At 62.6% G+C, this 22,389-nt stretch overlaps 1 protein-coding gene across 9 annotated transcripts; it reads left to right on the top strand.

Moving 5' to 3' along the window:
• The first annotated feature begins 3,289 nt into the window (after window positions 1–3,289).
• On the top strand, window positions 3,290–21,749 carry STK11 (serine/threonine kinase 11). 9 transcript variants are annotated; one of them, XR_005019299.1, is made up of 11 exons: window positions 4,348–4,672; window positions 12,544–12,627; window positions 13,437–13,526; window positions 14,251–14,383; window positions 14,484–14,620; window positions 15,375–15,502; window positions 17,715–17,772; window positions 17,995–18,188; window positions 20,169–20,387; window positions 20,763–20,833; window positions 21,207–21,254. XR_005019299.1 is itself a non-coding variant. In XM_036847085.1 (11 exons), exons 1-11 carry the CDS (start codon window positions 4,383–4,385, stop codon window positions 21,410–21,412), a joined length of 1,605 nt encoding a protein of 534 aa, XP_036702980.1. In that variant the 5' UTR covers window positions 4,348–4,382; the 3' UTR covers window positions 21,413–21,749. The 9 variants fall into 9 exon arrangements, 7 of the variants coding, with proteins under 7 accessions (XP_036702986.1, XP_036702980.1, XP_036702984.1 ...); XM_036847085.1 differs by having other exon boundaries at window positions 20,174–20,387; window positions 21,207–21,749; XM_036847091.1 differs by lacking the exon at window positions 20,763–20,833 and having other exon boundaries at window positions 3,290–4,672; window positions 21,207–21,749.
• The last annotated feature ends 640 nt before the right edge of the window (window positions 21,750–22,389 follow it).

The following is a 22,389-nucleotide window of genomic DNA, read 5'->3' as shown; positions in this document are numbered from 1 at the left end:
CCAGCCCCTGACAACCATGAATCCACTCTCTGTCTCTGCAGATTTGCCTGTTTTGGATGTCTCCCATCAACAGAATCACACTGGGTGGCCTTCTGTGTCTGGCTTCTCTCACTGAGCATCGTGTTTTCAAGTTCATCCATGTGTGTCAATGACTCATTCCTTTTCATGGCTGAATATTATTCCAGTGTGTGGATATGTCATATTCTGTCTATCCGTCATCTGTTGATGGACATTTGAGTTGTTTCCACTTTTTGACTACTGTGAATCATGCTCCTGCAAATATCCGTGTACAAGTTTTTGTGTGGACGCATGCTTCCATTTCTCTTGGGCAGACACCTAGGAGTGCAATTACTGGGCCATGTGGTAACTCAATGTTAAACTTTCAACTTTTTTTTCCAAAGTGGCTGCACCAACTATATGAAAGTTCCAGTTTGTCCACAGCCTTGCCAATACTTGTTATCATCCTTTTTTTTTTTGATCATAGTCATCCTAGTGGGTATGAAGTGGTTAATCTAATTGAATTTAATTAATTTATTTTTTTGCTGTGCCGCACAGCTTGTGGGATCTTAGTTCCCTGACCAGGGATCGAACCTGGGCTCCCAGCAGTGGAAGTCTGGAGTCCTAACCACTGTACTGCCAGGGAATTCCCTGAAGTGGTTAATTTTAATAACATTTATTTTAACCTAACATATCCAAAATTTATCATTTCAACATGTGATCAGTGTAAGTTATTGGGTGTTTTCACAATTATTAAGATATACATATATACACATATATATATGTATATATGCATATATTATGTTAACATGTTTTCACGTTAAGGCTTCAAAATCCAGTGTGCGGTTACACCCACAGCACATCTCAATTCCAGCAGCCACATTACAGGAGCTTATCAGACACATGTGGCCAGTGGCTGCCGTACTGGACAGCACAGCTCAAACTGCCGAGGATGCAGCAGTGGGCAAGACATACCCAGCCTCTGCCTCAGAGAGCTCCCAGTGTAGTTCCAGACACCGAAGAAAAACAGGTAACGGAACGTATAAATGAGACAATTTCTGCTGGTGATAAGTGTTAAGAAGAAAATCAAGCTGGAAAGGGGTTACATTCAAGGGAATGATCAGGAGGACTTCTCAGAAAAGGTGGCATCTGAGCTGAGATTCACCTTCATGGACTCTTTCTGCAATGGTCACCAAACATTTCCCGAGCCCCTTCCATGTGTCCTGCACATCAGGAGAGGGGTGGAGTGAAGGAGAGTGAGGCCTACAGATGCCAAAATTATCAAATACCCCCAGATTCCAAGAAATTTGGGCGTAAGCCAGCAGTCAAAAACATAGAAAATACCAAAAGGAACTTGAGTTGGGCAATGTTCCTTCTTCTTCGGTTTTCTGGAAGAGATTGTTTGAAACCAATGTTATTTCTTCCCAAAATGTTTGATGGACATTCACGAATGAAACCATCTGGGCCTTAATTGCCTTTGTTGAAAGGTTTTTCCCAGGAATTCCCTGGCAGTCCAGTGGTTAGGACTCTGTGCTTTCACTGCGATGGGCCTGGGTTCAATCCCTGATGGGGGAACTAAGATCCTGCAAGCCGTGCAGCCAAAAAAAGAAAGGTTTTTCCCTACAGATTTAATTTCTCTAATAGATATAAAACGATGTAAATTATCTATTTCTTCTTGAGTAAGCTTTCATTTTAGTGCCTTTTCAGGTGTCGGTCCATTTCATGTTGACTTTATGGGCATAGAGTTGTTCCGATATCTAATCCTTGTAATATCTGTAGGGTCTGTAGTGATATCCCTTCTTTAATTCCTGATACTGGTCATTCTTTTTTCTTGGTCAGTCTGGCTAGAGTTTTATCAATTTTTTTTTAATTTATTTATTATTTTTGGCTGTGTTGGGTCTTTGTTGCTGTGTGTGGGCTTTCTCTAGTTGTGGGGAGCGGGGGCTACTATTTGTTGTGGTGCACGGGCTTCTCATTGCGGTGGCTTCTCTTGTTGCAGAGCACAGGCTCTAGGCGTGCAGGCTTCAGTAGCTGCGTCTTGAGAGCTCTAGAGCACAGGCTCAGTAGTTGTGGTGCACAGGCTTAGTTGCTCCGCGGCATGTGGGATCTTCCCAGACCAGGGCTCGAACCCGTGTCCCCTGCATTGGCAGGCGGATTCTTAACCACTGAGCCACCAGGGAAGCTCTTATCAATTGTTTTGATCTTTTCAAAGGCCAATCTTTTGGCTTCATCAATTTTCGCTATTCTTGTTCTATTCTGTTTCAGTGGTTTCTGCTCTGATCTTTATGATTTAGAAATCTCGGGCTAATCCACATGTTCTGATTAGGATTTGCTGGTATGTTGGTGTGACTTGTGGCCCCCATCCCCAAAGCCACAGCAATCCCTCTTCTGTGGGTCATTTGAGAATCTGATGAAACTCACGGATGTCCCCAAGAACAAGCACATGGGCACACTCAATTTTGCACATAGGTTTAGGTAGTTCACAGGTGTCAGGCTCAGAACCCCCAACCTGGAGCTCAAATCCGATGGTGTCAGCTCCCAACTTTTCCACTCAAGACAAGCAGTTTGTTCCGGCAAAGTAAGAATCTAGTGATAAAAAACAGAAAGGTTAAAAAAAACCCAACAACACAGGCCTGGAGGTATTTTCAGCTTCATTAAGCCGTAGTGTTTTGCCAACTCTGTTTTTCATCCAAAGCACTTTGCTGGCACAATCCCAGCTGGGTTCTGAGTTTTAGCCCTTGAGTTTCTTTGGGCCGACTCCGCCCTGCGCACTTCTCTCCCCATCTGGGCCGAGAGATCCTTAATAAAGGCTTTTTGCCTCGAATTGGCCACTTTCGGCTACTTTTTGACCCTTGACCTCGCCTCAAACGGGGTTTCGGGGGAGAGGCCCTGACAGGCACCCACCAGGGTCCCCGAGCCACGTCCCGGCCGCAAGGGCTGCGCTCTGACCCCGCGGGTTCCGAGGACGCCGTTGGCACTCGCGACCTCCGACCCCAGCCCCCAACCCCGCCCAGGTCAGCGCTCAGGCCTCACCTCCCCGCGCCTGTTTCCCGCCCCCTCCCCTTGACGGGCGCCCCCGCGGACCAATGACCAAGGAGTATCCACCCCTGGGGCGGGGCCGGGCTCGAGCCAATCCCCGCTCGGGCGCCCGCCTGGGTCCAAACGGCCCAATGGGCGGCGGCGGCGGGGCTCGCTGCGGGGGCGCGGCCGGCCGGCTCGGCCAACGGGCGTGCACGTCGGTGCCGCGAGGGCGGGCCCGCGGCGGGCGTGCGGCGGCGCGGCGGCGCAGGGCGGGGAGGAGGTAAACAAGATGGCGGCGGCGTGTCGGGCGCGGAAGGGGGAGGCGGCCCGAGGCCCCCGCGACTGAGGCGGGGCGCGGCGGCAGCGGCGGCGGGCGCCGGCCGGCAGTGCGGCCGCCTTGCATGGGCTGGGTCCCCGCGCCGCCCCGCCTGCTCCACGCGCGCGGCGGCCGCGGCGGGGGGACGCGCTGCCCGGGCTCCGGCGGCCTCCGGAACCCCGGCCCGGGGCCTGCGGCCTGCGCCGCCTCGGCCGCCCGGAGCCCCGCGCGCCCGCGGCCCGCGGCCGACGGCGTTCGGGTGGAGAGCGAGCGCGGGCTGCCGTTTGGGGAGGGGCGCCCGCCGGGCCCGCGCTGCCGCTCGGGGTCTCGGGCCGGTGTGCGGGCGCCCGGGCAGTGGGCGGCTCGGACGGGGCTTGTTTCTTGCGGCCGGCGGGCCCCGGGCAGCCCCGGCGCTGGCGGGAGCCGGCCGGGCTGGACGGAGGTGCCCCGCGCGCTCAGGACACGCACCTGCCGGCGTCTCGGGCTCCCCGGACGGCGAGGCCGGCGGGAGACGCCCCCAAGCGGCGCGCCCGGCCCCCGGCTAAGCTCGCCTGCCCAGCTCTGGGGGCCCCGGGGCCGGCCTGTGCGGGGCTCCCGGCGCGCGCCATGGGCCGCTAGTAATGGACGGCGCGGAGAAGACTCGACCCTGCCGCGTCCGTGTTCGTTCGAGGGTCTAAAGTCCCTGGAGGATGACCTAGCACTTCTCGGCCCCACCGGCCTCTCGAGGGCCCCCGTGGACGCGCCGGCCCGCCTCGAAGCTGCGAGGCTGGGCGGCCCCCAAACTTGGGACGCTGCGCACGCCCGGTTGCCCGGGCTCTGGACCAGGCGCGCTTCTTGAACTCACGTTCAGTACAATCGTTTCTTTTCCAAGAAGGGTTTTTCTTTTTTTTCTCTCTCTTTTTTTCCTTTTTTTGAGATTTTGTTGACTTTTATTTTTGGAGAAGGGAATTTTTTTTTGGGGGGGGGACAAACGGAAGAACCGCACACCGCGAAGCTCAGAAAAGGGAATAAGGGACCGCCGGCGGGAGTCGGAGGCCTGGGGTTTAGGATGGAGGTGGCGGACCCGCAGCAGCTGGGCATGTTTACAGAGGGCGAGCTGATGTCGGTGGGGATGGACACGTTCATCCACCGCATCGACTCCACCGAGGTCATCTACCAGCCCCGCCGCAAGCGGGCCAAGCTCATCGGCAAGTACCTGATGGGGGACCTGCTGGGGGAGGGGTCGTACGGCAAGGTGAAGGAGGTGCTGGACTCGGAGACGCTGTGCCGGAGAGCCGTCAAAATTCTCAAGAAGAAGAAGTTGCGGAGGATCCCCAACGGGGAGGCCAACGTAAAGAAGTAAGTGCGGGCTTCCTGGGTGGGGGCGCGGCCCGCTGGGCGGCCCCCTCCTTCCTCCTTCCCTCCCTTTCTTCTCCCTCCATTTCTCGCTTTCTTCCTTCCGTCCTCTCTTTCCTTGTGCACCCGAGCCGACCAGCGAGGGAAGGTCGTGGGCAATTCGCTAGGGTACTTTGGTGAAGTCAGGCTAGCTTGTTGCGGTTGGGCGTCCTGTGCTTTCGGCCGATGCGGAACCCTCCTCGGAAGGGGGCGCCCCTCACCCCCTTTGCCCTCCCAGCTGTCCGGAGGGTTGAGGTGCCCGGCGGAAGGGGCCGGCGTTGGTTTGGCTGCGAGCAGCTGGGCTCCGAAAGGGGCCTGCCCGCCGCCGGCAAGTTTCCGCGCAGCGTGCGGCTCTTACTAGGGCCGGGGACACGCGGTTTGTTTATCCTGTTGGAGGGGGACCGTACGGTTGCCAAAAATAATTGTTTGCACCGGCTTATCAGTCAGCAGGGGGGAACTTCGCCCTTTCTCACTTTCCTGGGATGTGACACAGGACACTTTGGCGACTCGCAGTCCCGGTGACTCCTGAGAAGGGGATCAACTTGTGTCCCCGCAAACTTTTTACACGGATATTTTCAGGCGCCCGTCTGCCTCCTGACATCCCAGAGATGGTGGAGTCTGTGTGCAGACCCCCCCCCCACCCCCCCGCCGCCAGGACGGTGGGAGCCCTGCCTCCGTCTCTCTTGCTGGTTTCAGGAGGGGCCACCCCTCCTTATCGCTGCTGCCTGGGGGGACCCTGCCCTGCCCGAGCCGAGGGGTTTATCTCACGGGCCAGGCGGCAGCAGGACTGGCTGGTGACCTTGGCCAGTACTGGGAGTGCTGCTCCCAGATCCATTTTCATTCCCTCCTCCTGGCCCCCCTGCTCTCACGCAGTGTGACAGCGCGCTGCCCAGCTGTTTTCGCCTGCTCTGGGATGCCTAGGGTGGTCAAGTCGGGGAGCAGGGTGCTGAGACCTGATTGGCTGTGGTCAGTGCCCCAGCTGTGGACCCCTGGCGAAGGTGGGGCCGGGCGCCCAGGGCCAGTTGTTCAGTTCTCTGTGCCCGTCTCTTACCTGCAGGGTGGGGGGTGGGGCAGGGGCCACCGGTGTCCTGGGGAGACAGGCCAGGGGACAGCGGGTGCCCTCCTGTGGGCCAAGCGAGGCCACGCCTCTGATCAGATCCCTACTCCTTGCTTCTAAGTCACATTTTCTCTTTAAGGCAGAAGCACGTGGGGGAGACGTGGCCCTCGGGATGCCAGTTGGCCGCTGCTCCGGGTTGAGCCCCCCGCCCCCCCCCGCCCCACACCTCCGCTCTCCAGGGCTGGTCCTCGTCCTCCTGGCTCCTCTTAGGCCTCATCCCTGGATCTGTCCGGGGAACGGGGTGCTGTGCTCTTAAAGCCTGGATGCACCCTCCCTCCACCTGAGGTCAGCCTGGGTCCATGGAGGTGTTCTGGTGCCGGTGCTTTATGCTGGGCTGCCATGGCACCCCAGGCCCCAGCCTCTTGGGAGTAGCACCCCGAGGTAGGAGGGGTTCCCAGAGTCCGTCCCCAAGGGGCCAGGCTGGCTTCCAGCCCCAACTGATCTGTCTGGCTAGAGTCGCCCAAGCCCACCCTGCTGGCCATCCCTGGGGCTTCAGGTAGTGCATGCGTCCAGGGGCGTGGACTGGGGGCAGCTGAGCTGAGTGGGTCCCAGAACATTCGCAGACGCGATGGAGGTGTCGAGCGCCCACTTCTGCCAAAGCATGATGTACACGTAATAAAGGCCCTCCCCACATGCAAATGCACATGCTCAAGGTCAAGTTAGGGGACGTTTGTTCACCACCCAAAGAGTACCCTCGCGCTCTGCCGCCCCACTGGAGGGTCGCAGCGTACTGGCTCCCAGTCCTCGTTTCCAGAGCGGTCAGCCACGGTCCCAGGAGTTGTGGAGACACAGTGTCCGTCGGAAGAACCGGAGGGGAAACTGAGGCCTGGGAGGCAGAGTGGTTGGCGGTCCACAGCCGGCCTGGCAGTCAACACGAGGTGTCACAGCTGCAGGGCCTGGGCCGGTTCCTCCAGCTTAGCCCTAGACGTGTAGGTCTTCACCTCTCTGAGGCCCCTTGGAGCGCAGCGCTGGCCCCGTGCGGCCGCCTGCCGTCTGCAGCGTGTGGCGTGAGGACCTGCTGGGTATGCGGCTGCGGGTTAGAACCCACCGCGCCTCCTTCCTTGGGCGCTGTGAGGGGGCGTGCCCTGCTCGGAGGCACCCTGTTCCCTTGTCCTGAGTCCTGACAGAGCGCCCCGGGTTGGAGGCCGGAGGAGGTGAGGCCCTGGGCTCAAGCAAGGGCTGGGTGTCCACTCCCCGGCCCAGAGATCCAGGCTTCTGGGTCAGCCTTGCTGCCAGGCGGCTGCAGGGAAAAAAGGCTCCTTTGTCTTGGAGAGACTTAATGAACTCAACTCCAGACTCTTCTCTTGGAGTGAAGTGTCCAGAATTTTCCAGACAAGCCTCAGGAGTCCTCTAGCTCCAGTTGGGATGGGAAGCTTTTCCTTAAAGGATACACTTTGTGTTAAAGGAGGTCCTCCCCTCTTGTGGCTCCTGCCAGGAGGGCTGCTGTGGGTCTGTGCTTGTCCCCGTCTTGCTCACAAAGACTAATTTGCTCTTATTGTAAAACACGAAAGTTCCGAAAACCACCAAGAAGTAAGACAGAAATTACTCATCGTTTTAATACTAACGCTTCTGCCACACTCCCTCTGAGCCTTTCTTTAGCATGTTTTCGTTACCTATCCAAGCACTTTTTAATGAAAAATTAAACTCTCCTAAGGATCATTTTCAACAGTAAGCTGTACCTGCTTGCTTTCCCGGTTGGCAGCAGAAGCCGCGCTGGCTCCTGCCTGGCCGGGGGCAGCCGTGGGGTTTCGCGCCCATACAGACGGTGGGCACACGCCCCTCTGACGCAACCCCCCGGGGAGGGCGGGTGGCAGATGGGCCCCGCTCACGGGATTCTCACCTGTCCCAAGATACTGTTCTTTGTGGGTTTTCATCAGCTGTTTACAAGTGTACAGCGGCCGGGGCAGTCTGTGTGCCCCACAGCCCGTCTGTGTGAGGGCAGGTCGGGGTCTGTACCCAGTGTATGCGGGGTGCAGGTGCTTGGTGAGCCGTGCGGGGCCGGCACTGGGCGGGTCAGGGCCCTGCCAGCCTCCTTCTTCATCGGCGTCCCTGCCCATGTGGCTGGGGCCCAGCAGGCCGGCGCCAGTCTCTAGGCTGGGCCTCCCTCGGCCAGGCCAGCGGTGACTGGCAGGTACTTGAACCTGGGGGGTGAGTGGTTGGGATTTTAGCGCGTGCAGCAGAGCCTGGACTTTGCTGGCCTTCGTTCCCGTCCTGAGTGGCTTCTGCCAGGTGCTGGCTTCTGCTGGGGCACCTGCCCCCCGCCCCCCAGTGGGAAGGATTCTTCCGTGAGGCCAGGCTGGCAGCGATAGGGCACGGCTGGTCCACTGAGGCGCTCCACACTGAACGTCCTCGTGGCCTCCCTGTCTGGTCCTTCCCTGGCCAAGGGGGTGACTGTGAGATGCAGTGGGAGCTCGGGGGCCGTTGGGATACACCCCAGGCCGGGGCGCAGGGGGTGGGTGGGGACACTGGCTCCTCACTCAGGAGTGTTTTGGGAATCACAGCAAAGCTGCCCTTTATCCCATGTTGACCTCGCGCTGCACGGCAATTTGTTCTTTTAACGGCTTTAATGAGACATAATTTAACGTGACATAAAATTCAACTATTAGCGGGTAACTCAGTGTCATTTAGTATTTTCACAGAGTGTGCAACCATAACCTCTAATTCCAGGACATCCCATCCCCTCAACAGGAACCCCGCCCCCATCAGCATTCACTCCCCCAGCCCCTGACAACCAGGAACCCACTCCCTGTCTCTATGGATCTGCCTGTTCTGGACGTTTCCCATCAGTGGAATCACACACCGTGTGTCCTTCTGTGTCTGGCTTCTCTCACTGAGCATCCTGTTTTCAAGGTCCATCCACGTGGTAGCGAGTGTCAGTGCTTCACCCCTTTTCAGGTGATGTTCCTGGGTGTGGAGGGACGTGGTGTATCCATTAACCCGTCAGTGGACATTCGGGTTGTCCCCACTTGGTGCCTGTTAGGAATTGTGTTTCTGGGAAGCTGCGTGAGCGAGTGTTTGTGTTGAACTTCACTTTTGGTGAATTTCTCCTCACTTTAGTCTCTCTCCCGGATCCCCGATGGCCTCTCGCCATATGATTAGAAGCATCAGCAGAGAGGCCAAGGGGTGAGGGGGGTCTTGCTCAGTGTCCCTCGTCCAGAGCTGCCATCGTCCCCTCCCCTGCTCTCTGTGGACCCGTCCCTGTCCCCATCACCGTCTGGAGGGAGTGAGGTGGGTGCATCCCCGGCGGCTCTGGGATGGGCGACTGTGGTGGCAGCTCCTTTCCATTCCTCTGTGAGCTCCAGGGGCTCTTCCGTTTCCCTCGTGGGTAGTCAGCGAGTCCGTCCCCAGCAGTCCTCTCTGCTCGGGTGGCACTGCGGGCAGGTCCCTGTGACACCCGCCCTGAGCAGCTGCGGCCGGGCCGGAAGGCTCGGCTTCCTGTCACTTTACTTCCTGCATCCTGGCTGAGCGCCTGGCTTTTCCTCTTTCTTTAAATACTGTTTTTCTTTTTTTCCGGTCAGTAGTGTGCCTTGTAGGAGACGGAGAACTCAGAGAAGGTGTAGCGGCCCCTCCCCGGCCCGGTCTCTGCAGTGAATATCTCGGGGGTCCTCCTGCACGCCCCTTTTACCCGCTCGGAGCGCGCATCTCCATGCCGCCTGTGGGCGAGGTTCTCCTCTCTCAGAGGAGCTGGACACTGTAGCCACTTACCTGATATCCATAATGGGACTTACCCGTTTTTCTCCAGGAGGTTTCCATCACATTTAACTGACCACATGAGCGCTCGACGCACCCACAGCGCAGGGACCTCCCTTCAGGGCTGGCTTTGTTGGCGTTGGAGTAGGGGGTGAGCTGTTTAATTGTGGAGGGAAGGGTGCTGCCGTCAGCCTCCTCCCGCACAGAAGTTTGCCCCAAAGGCAGTGGGCGGATGGAGAGGCGCGGCCCGGAAGATGGTTCCAGGCCCAGGTATCTCACGGCACAGAAGGCAGAGCCGTGGGGTTTGTCCTCGCCTTGGAAGGCCTGGGGTGAGCTCCCCGGGGCCCCTGGACTAGCCGCGGGCCCCCTCCCGGAGCTGCCACACGTGTTGTTGGCAGCCTGTGACTGCGTTCAGGCAGGTTCTCACACTCGGATCGGCAGACGCTGCTTGAAGCCTGGCTGTAAGCGCTCCAGGTGGTGGCCACGCGTTGGCTCCAGGTACGAAGGGCCTCCTGGTGTCCACACGTGCGGTTTAGTTAGCCCCTGTAGCGCCTCTGGATGGAGAGGAGAGGGAGAGTGCCTGGAGCCAGCTTCCAGGGGAGGCTGGCACGGGGTCAGAGTCTGCGCTGGGCCCTCCCTCAGCCCCCCCAGCTTGCAGCTCGCGACAGCTTGCCCCCCACGTGACACCCTTCCCCTCTGGGCCGCAGACCCCATGGCGGCTCTGGCTAGGTAGCTCAGCGGGTACTTGGCTGGCTGGGTGGACGGCAGGTGCTAAACGCTGGTCTCTGAGGGGAGCCGGCTCTGCACCTGCCCCTGGGACCCCTGCCCCTGGGACCCCTGCGAGGAGGAGTGCTGTACTCAGTCCTGGCAGGGACCCCAAAGGCCTGGTCACCACTGTCATGACAAAGGCTGCTGTGCGGTGCGGCCCGGGGCGGCCACCAGCCCTCGACTGTCAGATAGAAAGGGAGGGGACTTGCCTGCGGGGCAGGGTCCTTGAGTCACCAGAGCCGAGCTCTGGTCCCGGAGAGCTGGCAGCAAGCAAGGCCGGGAGTCAGAGCTGTGGGGTGATCTGGGCGAGAGGGGGAGGGATGCCTGGGGGCACAGGGCCGCTCCCTGACAAGTGGTGGTGGACCTGGAGCGTCAGAGGGGCACCCAAGGCCCCACGGACAGGGCACCCACCTGCCCGGGGCCTGACCCACAGGGGCCTGATAAGGCCCGTCTGTTGCAGGACTGAGTGAGTGAGTGGGATCTGGGGGACCAGCACTGGGGCCTGAGCTGGGAAGGTTCAGGGTCTGCTCCCCACACCCCAGGACGTTCCTGATCCTTTACAGCAGGACTCTCACCTGGGCCGTCTTGCCCCCAGGGACGCCTGGCGATACCTGGGGACATCTGTGGTTGTCACGGTGAGGGAGGGGGGCTCCTGGCATCAAAGGTGTGGAGGTCAGGGATGCTGCTCCACACCCCCCAGAGCCCAGGACGCCCTGACGTCACAGAGCTGAGGCGGAGCTACTGTGTATCATTTATTGGGGGGGAAATTGAGTGTGATCCCTGCTCACACTGGACACCAGGATAAATCCCAAAGGTCAGGCGGTGTAAACCAGGGTGACCCCAACGTCTGTGAGTCTCCTCCCCTCCCTCCCACTCAGGTGTGGATTGAAATGTGTGCAGCGTCCCAGACCTCAGAGGTCAGGTGGTTAGGGATAAGCGCGGAATGATGGGGGGAATGAGGGCAGAGTTACTGCTGTGCCCCGCAACCCTCTGGTGAGGGTGGGAGTGGGGTGGGGGGCAGGCAGGCAGTGAGCTCACGGGAAGCAGCGGTAAAGCTGTGTTCCCTCCAGCAAGTCGGTGGCCTCCTGTGCTATGGGTCTGGGGAGTGGGCGCTACACACAGTTGCTGTTTCCGGGCACCCTCCCTGCATGAGTGCCGGGCTGGGGAATCTGCATGGGAGGAGGACCTACGCTGGGGAGGGCGGGTGGTGTCGAGGGCACAGGATCCGCGCTGGTGTGCGAGGGTGGGGTGTGGTCAGGAACGGCTTCCTGGAATAGGCGACCTCTTCATGGACAGTGAGAGGCGTGCGACTCGGGTCTCGTGAGGTTGGGGACCCCTCACCTGCCTGGCTGGTCTTGTGTTTCATGCTTGGGCTCCCCAGTGAGAACTTTAAAAAATCTTTATTGACGTATTATTCACATACCATGCAATTCGGTGACGTTTAGTATCTTCATGGCAACTCTCATCTTTGTCTAGTTTCAGAACATTCCATTACCCCAAAAGGAAGTCCCGTCCCCATCAGCAGTCACCCCATTCCATCCCCAGTCCCTGACAACCAGGAACGCACTCTCTGTCTGTGGACTGGCCTGTTCTGGACGTTTCCCATCAATGGAATCACACACCGTGTGTCTTTCTGTGTTTGTTTCTCTCACTGAGCATCGTGTTCTCAGGGTCCATCCACGTTGTAGCGAGTATCAGGGCTTCTGCCTTCGCTCGGCTGAGTGGTGTTCCCGTGTGTGGAGGGACACTGGAGTTGTATCTGCCCTTGGGCTCCCGTGGATGGTGCCGCCGTGAGCACGTGTGACCGGGTCGCCGTGCTCTCGGTCCTCCCGGGCACGTGCCCTGATTGGAGGTGCTGGGTCAGTTGGTGACTGTTCAACCTTCTGCGGAGCTGCCCGCCCCCCCACCCCGCCCCGGCTCCTGCAGGGAGTCCTCGTGGAGCCGCCCTGACAGCGGAGGGGAGCCTGGGCTTCAGTCCCAGAGGGAGGAGGGGGTGGGGGGATGCGGGGACCTGGCTGGAGCCCCAACTCCCGCGTGCTCTCCTGCTGTCCCCGCGCGGTCTTCGCTGTGGTCTCTGTGAATCTTCAGTTAAAATGCGGGGACGGGGCCTGGTCGTGTTGCTGGGCTCGGGCACGTGCCCAGGACTAGCTGCCCCTGTGCGGAGCTGCTCACTCTGGTGCTGCCCTCTGCACGGTTCCTGGGGGCTGGCGGCACTGCCAGGCCGTGGGGCTTGGCTGACGCCTCCGTCCTCTGTCTTCAGGGAAATCCAGCTGCTGAGGAGGTTACGGCACAAAAACGTCATCCAGCTGGTGGACGTGCTGTACAACGAGGAGAAGCAGAAGATATATCCTTTTGGGGCGCGGGGTGCCAGGTGTTCCCTGAGCGCCGCCGACCTCGGGGCCGGGGCCCCTCTCCAGCGAGTGCCCACGGGGGGCGCCGCAGGATGCGGGCTGGTTCTCCGCTTAGACCTCCTGTTCTCGTGTGGAGCTGGGGCCCTGCTGTCAGCCTGGTCCCTGGAGCGGGGACGCTTTCCTGGCTTCTGTTTGGGGGGCTGTGCGCCCTGGCCTGTGGCGGATGCATGGTGGACGGGATGGGGAGTGTGTCACTGCGGTAACGGTGTACTGGGAGTGTCCTCGGCCTTCACCCTTTACTCCTGGGCTGCAGCTCCGAGAAGCAGGGTATAGGGGCCCGGGGGCCTGCTGAGGGGCCTGTGTCGCAGAGGGGCCTGTCACTGACTCGCTGGATGTAGCGTGATGGGGGTCCTCTCCATCTTAGTCACAGGGCTGCCCCTCCACGGTGGAGATGTGGCTGGGGGGCTTCAGCCTGGCCCTGGGCCCCCCATCCCTGCTCTGCAGCCTCACCCCTGTGCTGCCCTTGTCTCTCCCTGGCCTCCCACCCCTGCTCAGGCCTTCTCTCCCCAGGGCCCACACGCCCCTCCCTCGCTCCTTTGGGGGCCAGGGCTGGGGCTTGAGCTCCTCCTTGGGGTGTGGAGCGACCGGGGGGCTTCCTGCAGCACCTGTGATCCCTCTGGGGTCTCCAGCTCACTGTCCTAGTGCAGCCTTCGCCCCCTAGCATCTGTCCGTTCCCTGGGGTGGCCCGTCCGGGGCGGGGTCTTGGCTGAGCGCGCTTTCCTTAGCTCTGCCGCTGCTGCACGTATATGGTGATGGAGTACTGCGTGTGCGGCATGCAGGAGATGCTGGACAGCGTGCCCGAGAGGCGCTTCCCCGTGTGCCAGGCCCACGGGTGAGCCTGCGGGCCCCACTGCTGCCCCCTGCGCCCCCGCCCGGTCACTCACGGGCCCAAGCCTTCGAACAACTTAATTCTGATCATCAGTGAAACGAAAGCTCGAGTGTGTTTCAAAACTCAGGGCTTTGGGGCTCAGTTTGCAGTCCCGCAGCCCACCTGCCGTGGACGCCCTGGCAGCCCCACAAGCTCCTCTCTGCGCACCTCCCTGCCCCACTGTGGCCGCCACCGAGGCTTTGGGGCCTCCCGTGCTTGGGAAGCTGCTGACAGCGGCCTGTACTGCCCCGGCTGGCTAGTTCTCCTGGGCAGTCAACCCCTAACACCCAGTTGCTGTAGGACCAGCTGGCCTGTGGCGTGAGGGGAACGGGGTCAGTGGGTTGGCCTGGGTCCCTGGCCCCAGGGGGGACGGGGGGGGCAGCAGGGCTGTGTCCAGGCCACAGAGGTTGGGATGATAGCAGGGCCCCTGGGCTGCCCGGGCTGGGGGGGCAGCTGGGGCAGGTGCCCCTGGTGGGAGCTACTGCAGCGGGGGCCCAGGAGTGGCTCGGCCCGGCCACTGGCCCTCTGGTTCCCTGATGGGCCGCCCGGCACCGATGGCCCCTGAGCCTCCGCCTCTCATCCTTGGTCCCGCTGGGTCGCTGCAGGCAGCCGTTCTAGGCAGCTGAGGTTCCCAACAGGTGGGGCTCCGCCCCTTGGTGCGGTGGCTCACAGAGGCTGTGCCCTGCAGGTACTTCTGCCAGCTGGTGGACGGCCTGGAGTACCTGCACAGCCAGGGCATCGTGCACAAGGACATCAAGCCCGGCAACCTGCTGCTCACCACGGGTGGCACGCTCAAGATCTCCGACCTCGGTGTGGCCGAGGCAGGTGCCCCGCCCCCAAGCCGGACCCAGGGTGGGGACGCAGGGTGGGGTCCCCGCCCGCTGAGGGCCGCTCCCTGAGGGCTGTCTGGTGCTGCTACAGGCCCTGCACCCGTTTGCCGAGGACGACACGTGCCGGACGAGCCAGGGTTCCCCCGCATTCCAGCCGCCCGAGATCGCCAACGGCCTGGACACCTTCTCTGGCTTCAAGGTGGACATCTGGTCAGCTGGGGTCACGCTGTAAGTGCCCCTGGGCCTGGGTCCGTCCACCCCAGGGGTCTTCCCTCACCGCCCCCCGGCCCCAGGTACCCCATCTGGGCTCCAGGCTTCCATGACCTGCCCCTCCTGACAGGTCTCCCAGCTGCTGCCGCCCCCCAGAGTCTGTGGAGGCCACGGACCCGGGGTCAGGAGCCCCCATGGGTGGGGGGACAGGCACTGGGACCGGCCGTCCCCCTGGCCCCCGCCCACCTTGGGCTTGTGCTGGTCTCCACCTGCGCTGCTTCCCACACCGGCCACAGTCGCTGTTGGGCGGGTGTCTCTGTCCTGACCCCCGGGGCTGGGAATTCTCAGGCACCACGAGTCGCCGGCGATGCTCGGCCCGCCGCTGCGTACCCCCCACCCAGACGCGCCACGTGGTCGTCTGTTCCTCCGTGAGCTCAGGCGGCACCGAGTGGGCCTGTGTTCTCTGGAAGCCTCTCCTGCCCGAGGCGAGTTCACGCTGCAGCCCCCTGTGCGCGCAGCCGCCGGCGTGGGTGTCCTGTTTCGTGTTACTGAGAGCTGACTCGTGTACCCTTGACCCACCGTGTCAGAGTGTACCATCCGGTGGCTTTCCGTATCTTCCTAGTGAGCCGCCACCACCATGTGTTCCAGAACATTCTCCTCACCAAGTCCAAGTCCCCGCAGGTGGGGGTGGTTAAGGCTCGGGACCAGGCTGGCTCTAGGCTGGGGCGCGAGGCAGGCCCTCCTGACTGGTCTGTCCTTCCCGGGGCCGCAGCTACAACATCACAACAGGCCTGTACCCGTTCGAGGGAGACAACATCTACAAGCTGTTTGAGAACATCGGGAAGGGGGACTACACCATCCCGGGGGATTGCGGCCCCCCACTCTCAGACCTGCTCAAAGGTGAGGCCCTCGAGGCAGGAGGCTGGGTTGCGGGGGTGGGTGGGCTGGCGGCGGGTACTGGGGCCCCCGTGGGATTCCCGTGGCCCGCTGGCCCCACGGGAGCCGGCTCTTCTCTGTGCAGTTCCCCGACACGGGGCGGGGCGGGGTGGTGCAGAGCCTAGTCGGGTGTGGAGAGCAGTGGGCGCAGGGGCGCCTGCAAGGGGCCGCTGGCTCCTCTGGGCTCCACTGCCTGCCCTGGACCTTCGTTCCACCCTGTTCTGATCCCCCATCCCTACAGTGAAGTAGCAGCGGGGACCCCAGTCCGCCTGCTGAGTGGGGGTCTCCTGCGGGGGGGTGGGGGTGGGGTGCTCTTCCTGCTGCAGTTCCCAGGCTGTACAGCAGGTGGCGCTGTCTGTGCACCGCAGGGGCCTGTCTAGGTGTGGATGGGCGGGAGCCACACCAGCATCCTGGGGCTTGGCCGAAGTTAGTTTTGATGACGCAGCACATCCAGGGTATCGCCCTGTTTGACCGGCACCGTCCTAGGTTCCCTGCCCACAGTCCCTGGGCTCTGTGTAACTGACCTGACCCTCGGCTTGTGCTGAACGCTGGGTCAGTGCCCGGCCTTCGTGTGATGCACAGCCAAGAGGATCTTCACAGTCCTGCGTGGCTCCTGAGCTTTCTGATGACTGAGTCTCGCCGGTTCTTTGGTTTGTTAGTGAAGGTGAAATGAAGCTGGGCAGCTGCGTTCCCAGTGCTCTGCGGCCCCGGCCCCCACCTCCCCCCTGCCAGTCCAGGCCTGCATTGCCAGCTGCCCCAGGACCCTCAGAGGGCTGGGCACACCGCCTGCCTGGGGTCTTCTTGGAACGTGGGAGGAGCCAGCAAGCAGGAGGCAGCGGCCCAGCTGGCTCAGTCCCGGCCCTCCCCACCTGAGGTCTCCTTAGCAGTTTGTGGGCCCCGTCCTTAGGGGTGCCTGGGCCGTGCCCCCTGGCCTCCACCAGCTCCACTGAGGGCCGAGGGCCGTTGCAGGTGGTGAGCTGGTGTTCCAGACTCTCCTTCCCTCGCCAGGGGCTGGTGGGTCAGAGTTTCCTCTGTACGGAGCTTTCTTTGTTCCAGTGACACAGATGATGATCTGTTGCCACCCTCACTCTCATAAGCGCTCAAAACAGTCCCAAGTGGGGCCGACGAGATGGCAGAGAGCACCCGTGTCCCTGTCCCCAGATCCAGGCAGGGTGTCCCATCCTCGCTTCCTCCGCCCAGGCCTGCCTCGGGGCCTTTGCACTGCACTTTGCATGGAGGCTCCTCCCGGCCGCTGGGCTGTTGGGCTGCCTCCCCCGTGAGTCTCTGGAACACCGCCCTGGCCCTGCCCTCCTGCAGCGAGGCCGCGACCGTGACCTTTCCTCCTCTCCCACACCACTCAGATACTCAGCTCTCTGAGCCCCAGCTTCTGAAATGGCCTCTCATTTCCTGAGAACAAAGGCACCTCCAAGAGGTGGTGTGCAGAGCCCTGCCGCCCCCATCCCCCTCTCTGCGTCACGCTCGGTCCTCCCGTGGGGAAGGGGGTGGGCACTTGAGCATGGTGGGGGTTGGGGACCTCGGGCCCTGGGCCCCCTGCAGCCCTGGGGGGGGTGGTGCCGCCCTTTGCTGCCTCGGGCCAGCCCAGCACAGCCTGCAGGTCAGCCTTGACCCTTCTGAGTGTCCGGATGCCAGGCAAAAGGCCCTCACACCAGTGTCTACGTACAGTGTGTCACTCTTGAGGCCTCCGGTTCTCCTGCCGCCGCCTCAGGGGGCTTTGGTGTCCTGGCTAGAATGGCCAGTCACAGGCTTTGCTGGCCAGAGCCGGGCGGGCAACAGCAGGGGCGAGCCGTGTGCTTTGTCTTCTTGGGGCGTGTGGACAGGTTCAGGGTCACTGGGGTGGGCTGTCCGTCCTGCATCCCAGCCTTCTCTGGTCTTGGTCCTCCCGACCTTGCTTTGCAGTGTCTGCCAGGCAGCCCCTCGTGTCGAGACAGGGAGACGGCCCCGACTGCGTCCGCCTCCGTTCAGCTACGGGCTTAGCATCTTTGCCCTCGTGCTGGGCGCCCGGCTGTAGAGGCCAGGCCTGCGGGGGAGGGGGCTCCGCTCACTCACGCCACCCCCTCCCCTGTACGGGCACCCACGGGCGTCCCCACCTCTCCCAGGCAGGGGAGGGCCCTCTGCCCGTGCTGGCCCCTGCACCCACCGCTGGTCTCCCTGGCAGGGATGCTGGAATACGAGCCGGCCAAGCGGTTTTCCATACAGCAGATCCGGCAGCACAGGTGAGTCCCCGCAGGGCTCCCCGACTTGGGGGCCCGTGTGGCGAGAGCGAGTGGGGGCAGGGGAGGGGGAGGTTGGGGCCACGGGGGTCTTGCTGGCTCAGTCTCTCCCGATGGGCCCTTTCTCCCTCCCCCACCCCGCGTGGTTCTCAGCAGGAATTGGGGGTGGGCCCACGTGGGGAGCCAGGCAAGCCCCTGGCTGCCCTGACCCGCCGGCTTCCGCAGCTGGTTCCGGAAGAAGCACCCGCCGGCCGAGGAGCCAGTGCCCATCCCGCCGAGCGCGGACTGCAAGGACCGGTGGCGCGGCATGACAGTGGTGCCCTACCTGGAGGACCTGCACGGCTGCGCCGACGCCACGGATGACGAGCTCTTCGACATCGAGGACGACATCATCTACACTCAGGACTTCACGGTGCCCGGTGAGTCCCCGGGGGTTGCGGGGGAAGTGGGGAGGCCCTGCCCCCGGCCTGAGGGTCCGGTGGCCCTCTCCGCACCGGCCGCACTGCTGACGAGTGGCCTTCTTCCCCAGGTGGCGAGGAGGCGTCTGAGGCAGGGCTTAGAGAGAGAGGCCCGCAGGAGAGCCAGTGCTCAGACCTTTCTGGAGAGGAAGCTGAGGCCAGGGCCGCCGAGGAGCTCCGGGCAGAGCCCGGGCCCTAGTGTAGCGCTGCTCCACCCACCGCCCCGCGGTGCTGTGCTGTCCCGGGGCTGGTTCTGCAGGCTCCCGCATAAAGGTCTGCCCCGCTGAGCGTGTGCGGGTCATGCTTGCTTCCTTCCGGCTCGCCGGCCAGGGCTTAGGCATCTACCGTAGGAAGAGCCCGTGTGCAGGGTGGCCAGCGGGGCCTCCAGGGAGCAGCCCCAGGGTGGGTCCGCGTGTCCCACTCTCCTGGGGGCACACTCAGGCCTCTGGTGCAGCTGGCTGCAGCCGTTCCCCATGGGGTCCTGGGGTCAGGTGGGATGCCCCCGCCCTGGGAACCCTGGCCCCGGTCCAGTCCTGAGTCAGGCCTCCTGGAGCCTCCGTCCCCTCCACAGGATAGAAGCAAGGTGTCCTGCCTCTCAGAGGCACTGGGGCCCTGGGACAGGTGCCTGGGTGTGAGCCTTGCTGGCTGGCCGGCTGTAGAGGCACTGACCACACACTGTCTCTTCAGGCCTGTTCCAGAGGCCTGGGACTGCTTTGCCTGGGTAGGGGAGGGCTTGTTCAAGAGCGGCTCTCTGGGCCGGAGCCAGATCCCTGGCCTGGGAACGTCCGCCACACAAGACGTGGGGACGGACGGTCCTGTGCTGAGGTCAGTCAGCTGCTTCTCGCTGACCTGCCCGTGGGCCGGCAGCGGGCCGTATTGGGGCTCCTCCCGTTCCGGTCCTGTCGTGTGGTCACGGTCAGAGGCTCTCAGCTGCTCCCCTGGGCCCCTGGTCTGTCCCTGGTCCTGCCATCCACCCTGAGGGCTGGTGCTGGGCCTTGGGCCGGGTGTTGGTTGGTCGGGGCCAGTGGCCCCAGTGCCTTGAGGGCATGTGGGGCAGATCCCGTGCCCTCCAGCCGCCCTCTGACCGTGGTCACTGTGCCGGAGGCTGGGCCCCAGGTGATCTGCGCAGAGTTTCGGTGCTCAGCGCCCCTGCAGCCCCCCCTCCCCCATCAGAGCAGACACCTGACACTGCCCCCACCCCACGCTCTGGGTTCTGACCTGAGACACTTCCCGGTCATGGGCCAGTGCCTCCCGGCTAGGTCCGGAGGCCGAGTCAGGCACGTGACGCCATTGGCAGACACGGGGCTCCGTGTGTGGAGGAGATGGGTTTGAGGCAGCTGAGGGGTTTCCTGCTGACGTCCATGGGAGGGGGGTGCGCCGCGGGCAGCACGGGCTCCCTACACACTTCCCTCCCCCCACGCCTCAGCGGGCACACGGTGGGGCGGGCGGCCCCGGGCCAGTGGCCCCGGGACCCGGTGAGGGCTGACAGCCCACACGGTTGGGGCCAGGGCATGGCAGGCACCTGTGACGGCCTCTCCATTTGTGCCCGGCGTGGAGAGCCGGGGCGGGCTCTTGTGGGAGAGACGGCGAGTCCGGACACCCGGCCCGAGCCCAGCCCCTCCGAGTCCCACGGGGCCCAGCGAGGTCTGGCCATCGCACAGGTGAGAGAGCTGAGGCTCGGGCCCCAGGTCCCTGGTGTCCACCGTGTTCCCACCCACCTGAGTGCAGGGCTCCGCTCACACCTGAACAGGCAGGTGAGCATAGGCCGGGCCCTGCCCCGGCCGACTCGAAGGCCAGCCCCACCGCTCCCTGGATTAGGGCCCCATTGGCAGGACCGGGTGGGACAGGTGGTGGAGGTGCCCTGGGCCCGGGCAGGCGGGGCGCTGGGGGCGTGTTGGTCGGGGACCCCCAGTCAGCACACGTTTGCCTTCTCCCTCCTAGGACAGGTCCCGGAGGAGGAGGCCGGGCGGAGCACACAGAGCCGGGGCCCGCACAAAGCCGTGTGTGTGAATGGCACCGAGTCAGCCCAGCTGAGCACCAGGTCGAGGGCGGAGCGCCGGGCCAGCGCCGCCTCCAACCCCGCCCGCAAGGCCTGCTCGGCCAGCAGCAAGATCCGCCGGCTGTCGGCCTGCAAGCAGCAGTGAGGGTGGCCGCCTGCAGGTGGGATGTGGTGGGGACCGGACGAATGGGTTGGGGGCGTGTCATGGGCACTGCCCTGCTTGGCTGGTGTCACCGTCATGGCCTGTGCCTGTCACCCCCGGGGTCTGGGTTGGAGGTGCAGGAGGTCACTTTCATCAGGGCGTTGGCCATGCACTGGGGTCGGGGGGCGGCGTGTGCAGGAGCAGGGCCCCTAAGCCGGCAGCCTGTCTTGCAGACCTGCGGGGCTCACCCCCACCCCACCCAGGCTGCTTCTGCGACAGGGCGATGCTGGTGTCAGACGAGGCTGGGGGGTGGGGGGTTGGGAGGGTGAGCAGGCTAGGAGGGGCTGGGCTCTGACAGAGGCCGTCATCTCCCCTCCCTGCTTCCTCCTCCCAGCCCTGACCACCCAGTCCACAAAGGGCGACTGGGCCCCAGAGGCACTGGAGACCCCATCGCCTGCTCAGGATGTGAGCAGTGGGGTAGGGGCCTGAGGCTACAGCCCCTGTCCAGCCATGTCCCCTCTCCCAGGGAGCTGCCCCTGAAACGCCCCCCAAAGAATTTGCCAGCATCAGAACCAGCCAGGTGGGGTAGGAACTCTGGAGGGAGGCCTGGTTCCGTGGCAGAAGAGCCGTGCTTAATCCCACCAGGTGGCCAGCGATTCCCGGGGTGGCCCCTTGAGGCAGCACAGCCCTCCCTGGCCTCCTGAGGCATCTGACATCACTGAGGCGTGACCAGGCCTCAGTTTCCCCACCCTCTGGGCGGCCCCAGGGCAGGCCTGCTTCCTGGGATGCAGGGCCTTGCGTTGACCCAGAAGTGATCCACCTTCTGTTCTGGTCTCAGCCTGTCTCCAGGAGCCCCGGCCAGGTCCTGCTCAGTCTTCCCGCCGACTGCTGGCCTGCCGCCCACTGCCCAGGAAGGCCGCCGCTGCACCCTTCGTGCTGACCGCCCCTCCGGAAGCCGGAGGGGCCTGGAGGGCTGTGGTTGGGGGACAGCAGGGACTGGGGTCCGCCCTCCCCTGGTGGCTGGTGGACACGACCTCCTGCTGACTGCAATCCTGTGCTGAGCCCCTTCCCCCGGCCGGGGGAGGAGGGAGAGGGCCCGGCGCGGCCCCACGCCAGCCCTCGCCATGCACTTTACGTTGAGACTACTGGTTCTCGCCCGCCCCAACCCCTCTTTTTACTCTGCCGCTCATTAGCGCCTCCCACACCTGGTGATGTGTTCCCACCAACCACAGCCGCAGCGGGATGGGCAGGACAAGCGGACCTGTCGACCGCGATGCATGCCCAGTGCCCAGGGGAGCCCGGCTGCTGCCTTGTTTTCATTGTTTGGTTGGTTTTTTTCTTCTTCTTCTTTTTTAAGAAAAAATAAAACAGGTGGATTTGAGCTGTGGTTGTGAGGGATGTTTGGGAACTGTGGGTGGCAGGACGTGCTGTCAGGTGGCGGGGGTGGGGGTCTGAGTCTGAGCCTGAGCCTGAGCCTGGGGCCCTTTCTGGACCCCACAGTGGAGGGGCTGGCCCGGGTCTGCAGGTCTTGCTGGTGGTGCCGGGTGGAGACGTGGGCCTCCCACGCGTGTCTGCCTCTGGCCATGCTGGATCTCTGTGCTCTCTGGTGAACCGGCCTCCCCAGACCTCCACAGGCCCCTCTGCTCAGCCCGGGGGCCACAGCTCCAGAGTGCAGTGGCCAGGGGGGCCTGATCCCCTTCCCCCTAAGGCCTCTGTACTCCTGGGTCCCCAGAGAAAACCCAGAGCAAGCAAGAGTATGCAGTAAATATTTATAATCAATCAGAAAACAGAACACAAACTCCATCACTGGATGGTACACAGACAGCACGAAGCTTCGAGGGGCGGGGCAGGGCGACTCGGCCGCTGGCGAGGGCTGCCCCATCTTTTGGCAATAAATAAAGCTTGGGAAACTTGAAACCTTGACCGTTTGGGTTTGGTGTCTCAAACACTGGTGAGTCCTGGCGGCTCTTTGGACGGTGCGGTTACGGGAAGTGCGGCCAGCTCAACATGCGGAGAGCGGG

The sequence above is a fragment of the Balaenoptera musculus genome, chromosome 3, assembly GCF_009873245.2.
Source record: "Balaenoptera musculus isolate JJ_BM4_2016_0621 chromosome 3, mBalMus1.pri.v3, whole genome shotgun sequence".
Classification (NCBI taxonomy): Eukaryota; Metazoa; Chordata; class Mammalia; order Artiodactyla; family Balaenopteridae; genus Balaenoptera; species Balaenoptera musculus.
The sequence above is the reverse complement of the archived record's forward strand: the minus strand, read 5'-3'. Positions and strand labels throughout refer to the sequence as shown.

Coding starts and splice junctions, on each gene's coding strand:
- STK11 (XM_036847085.1), top strand. CDS start 4,383: ATGGAGGTGGCGGACCCGCAGCAGCTGGGCATGTTTACAGAGGGCGAG. Junction 14,621..15,374: donor TGGTCAGCTGGGGTCACGCT/GTAAGTGCCCCT, acceptor CCGGGGCCGCAG/CTACAACATCACAACAGGCC. Junction 17,773..17,994: donor CAGCAGATCCGGCAGCACAG/GTGAGTCCCCGC, acceptor CGGCTTCCGCAG/CTGGTTCCGGAAGAAGCACC.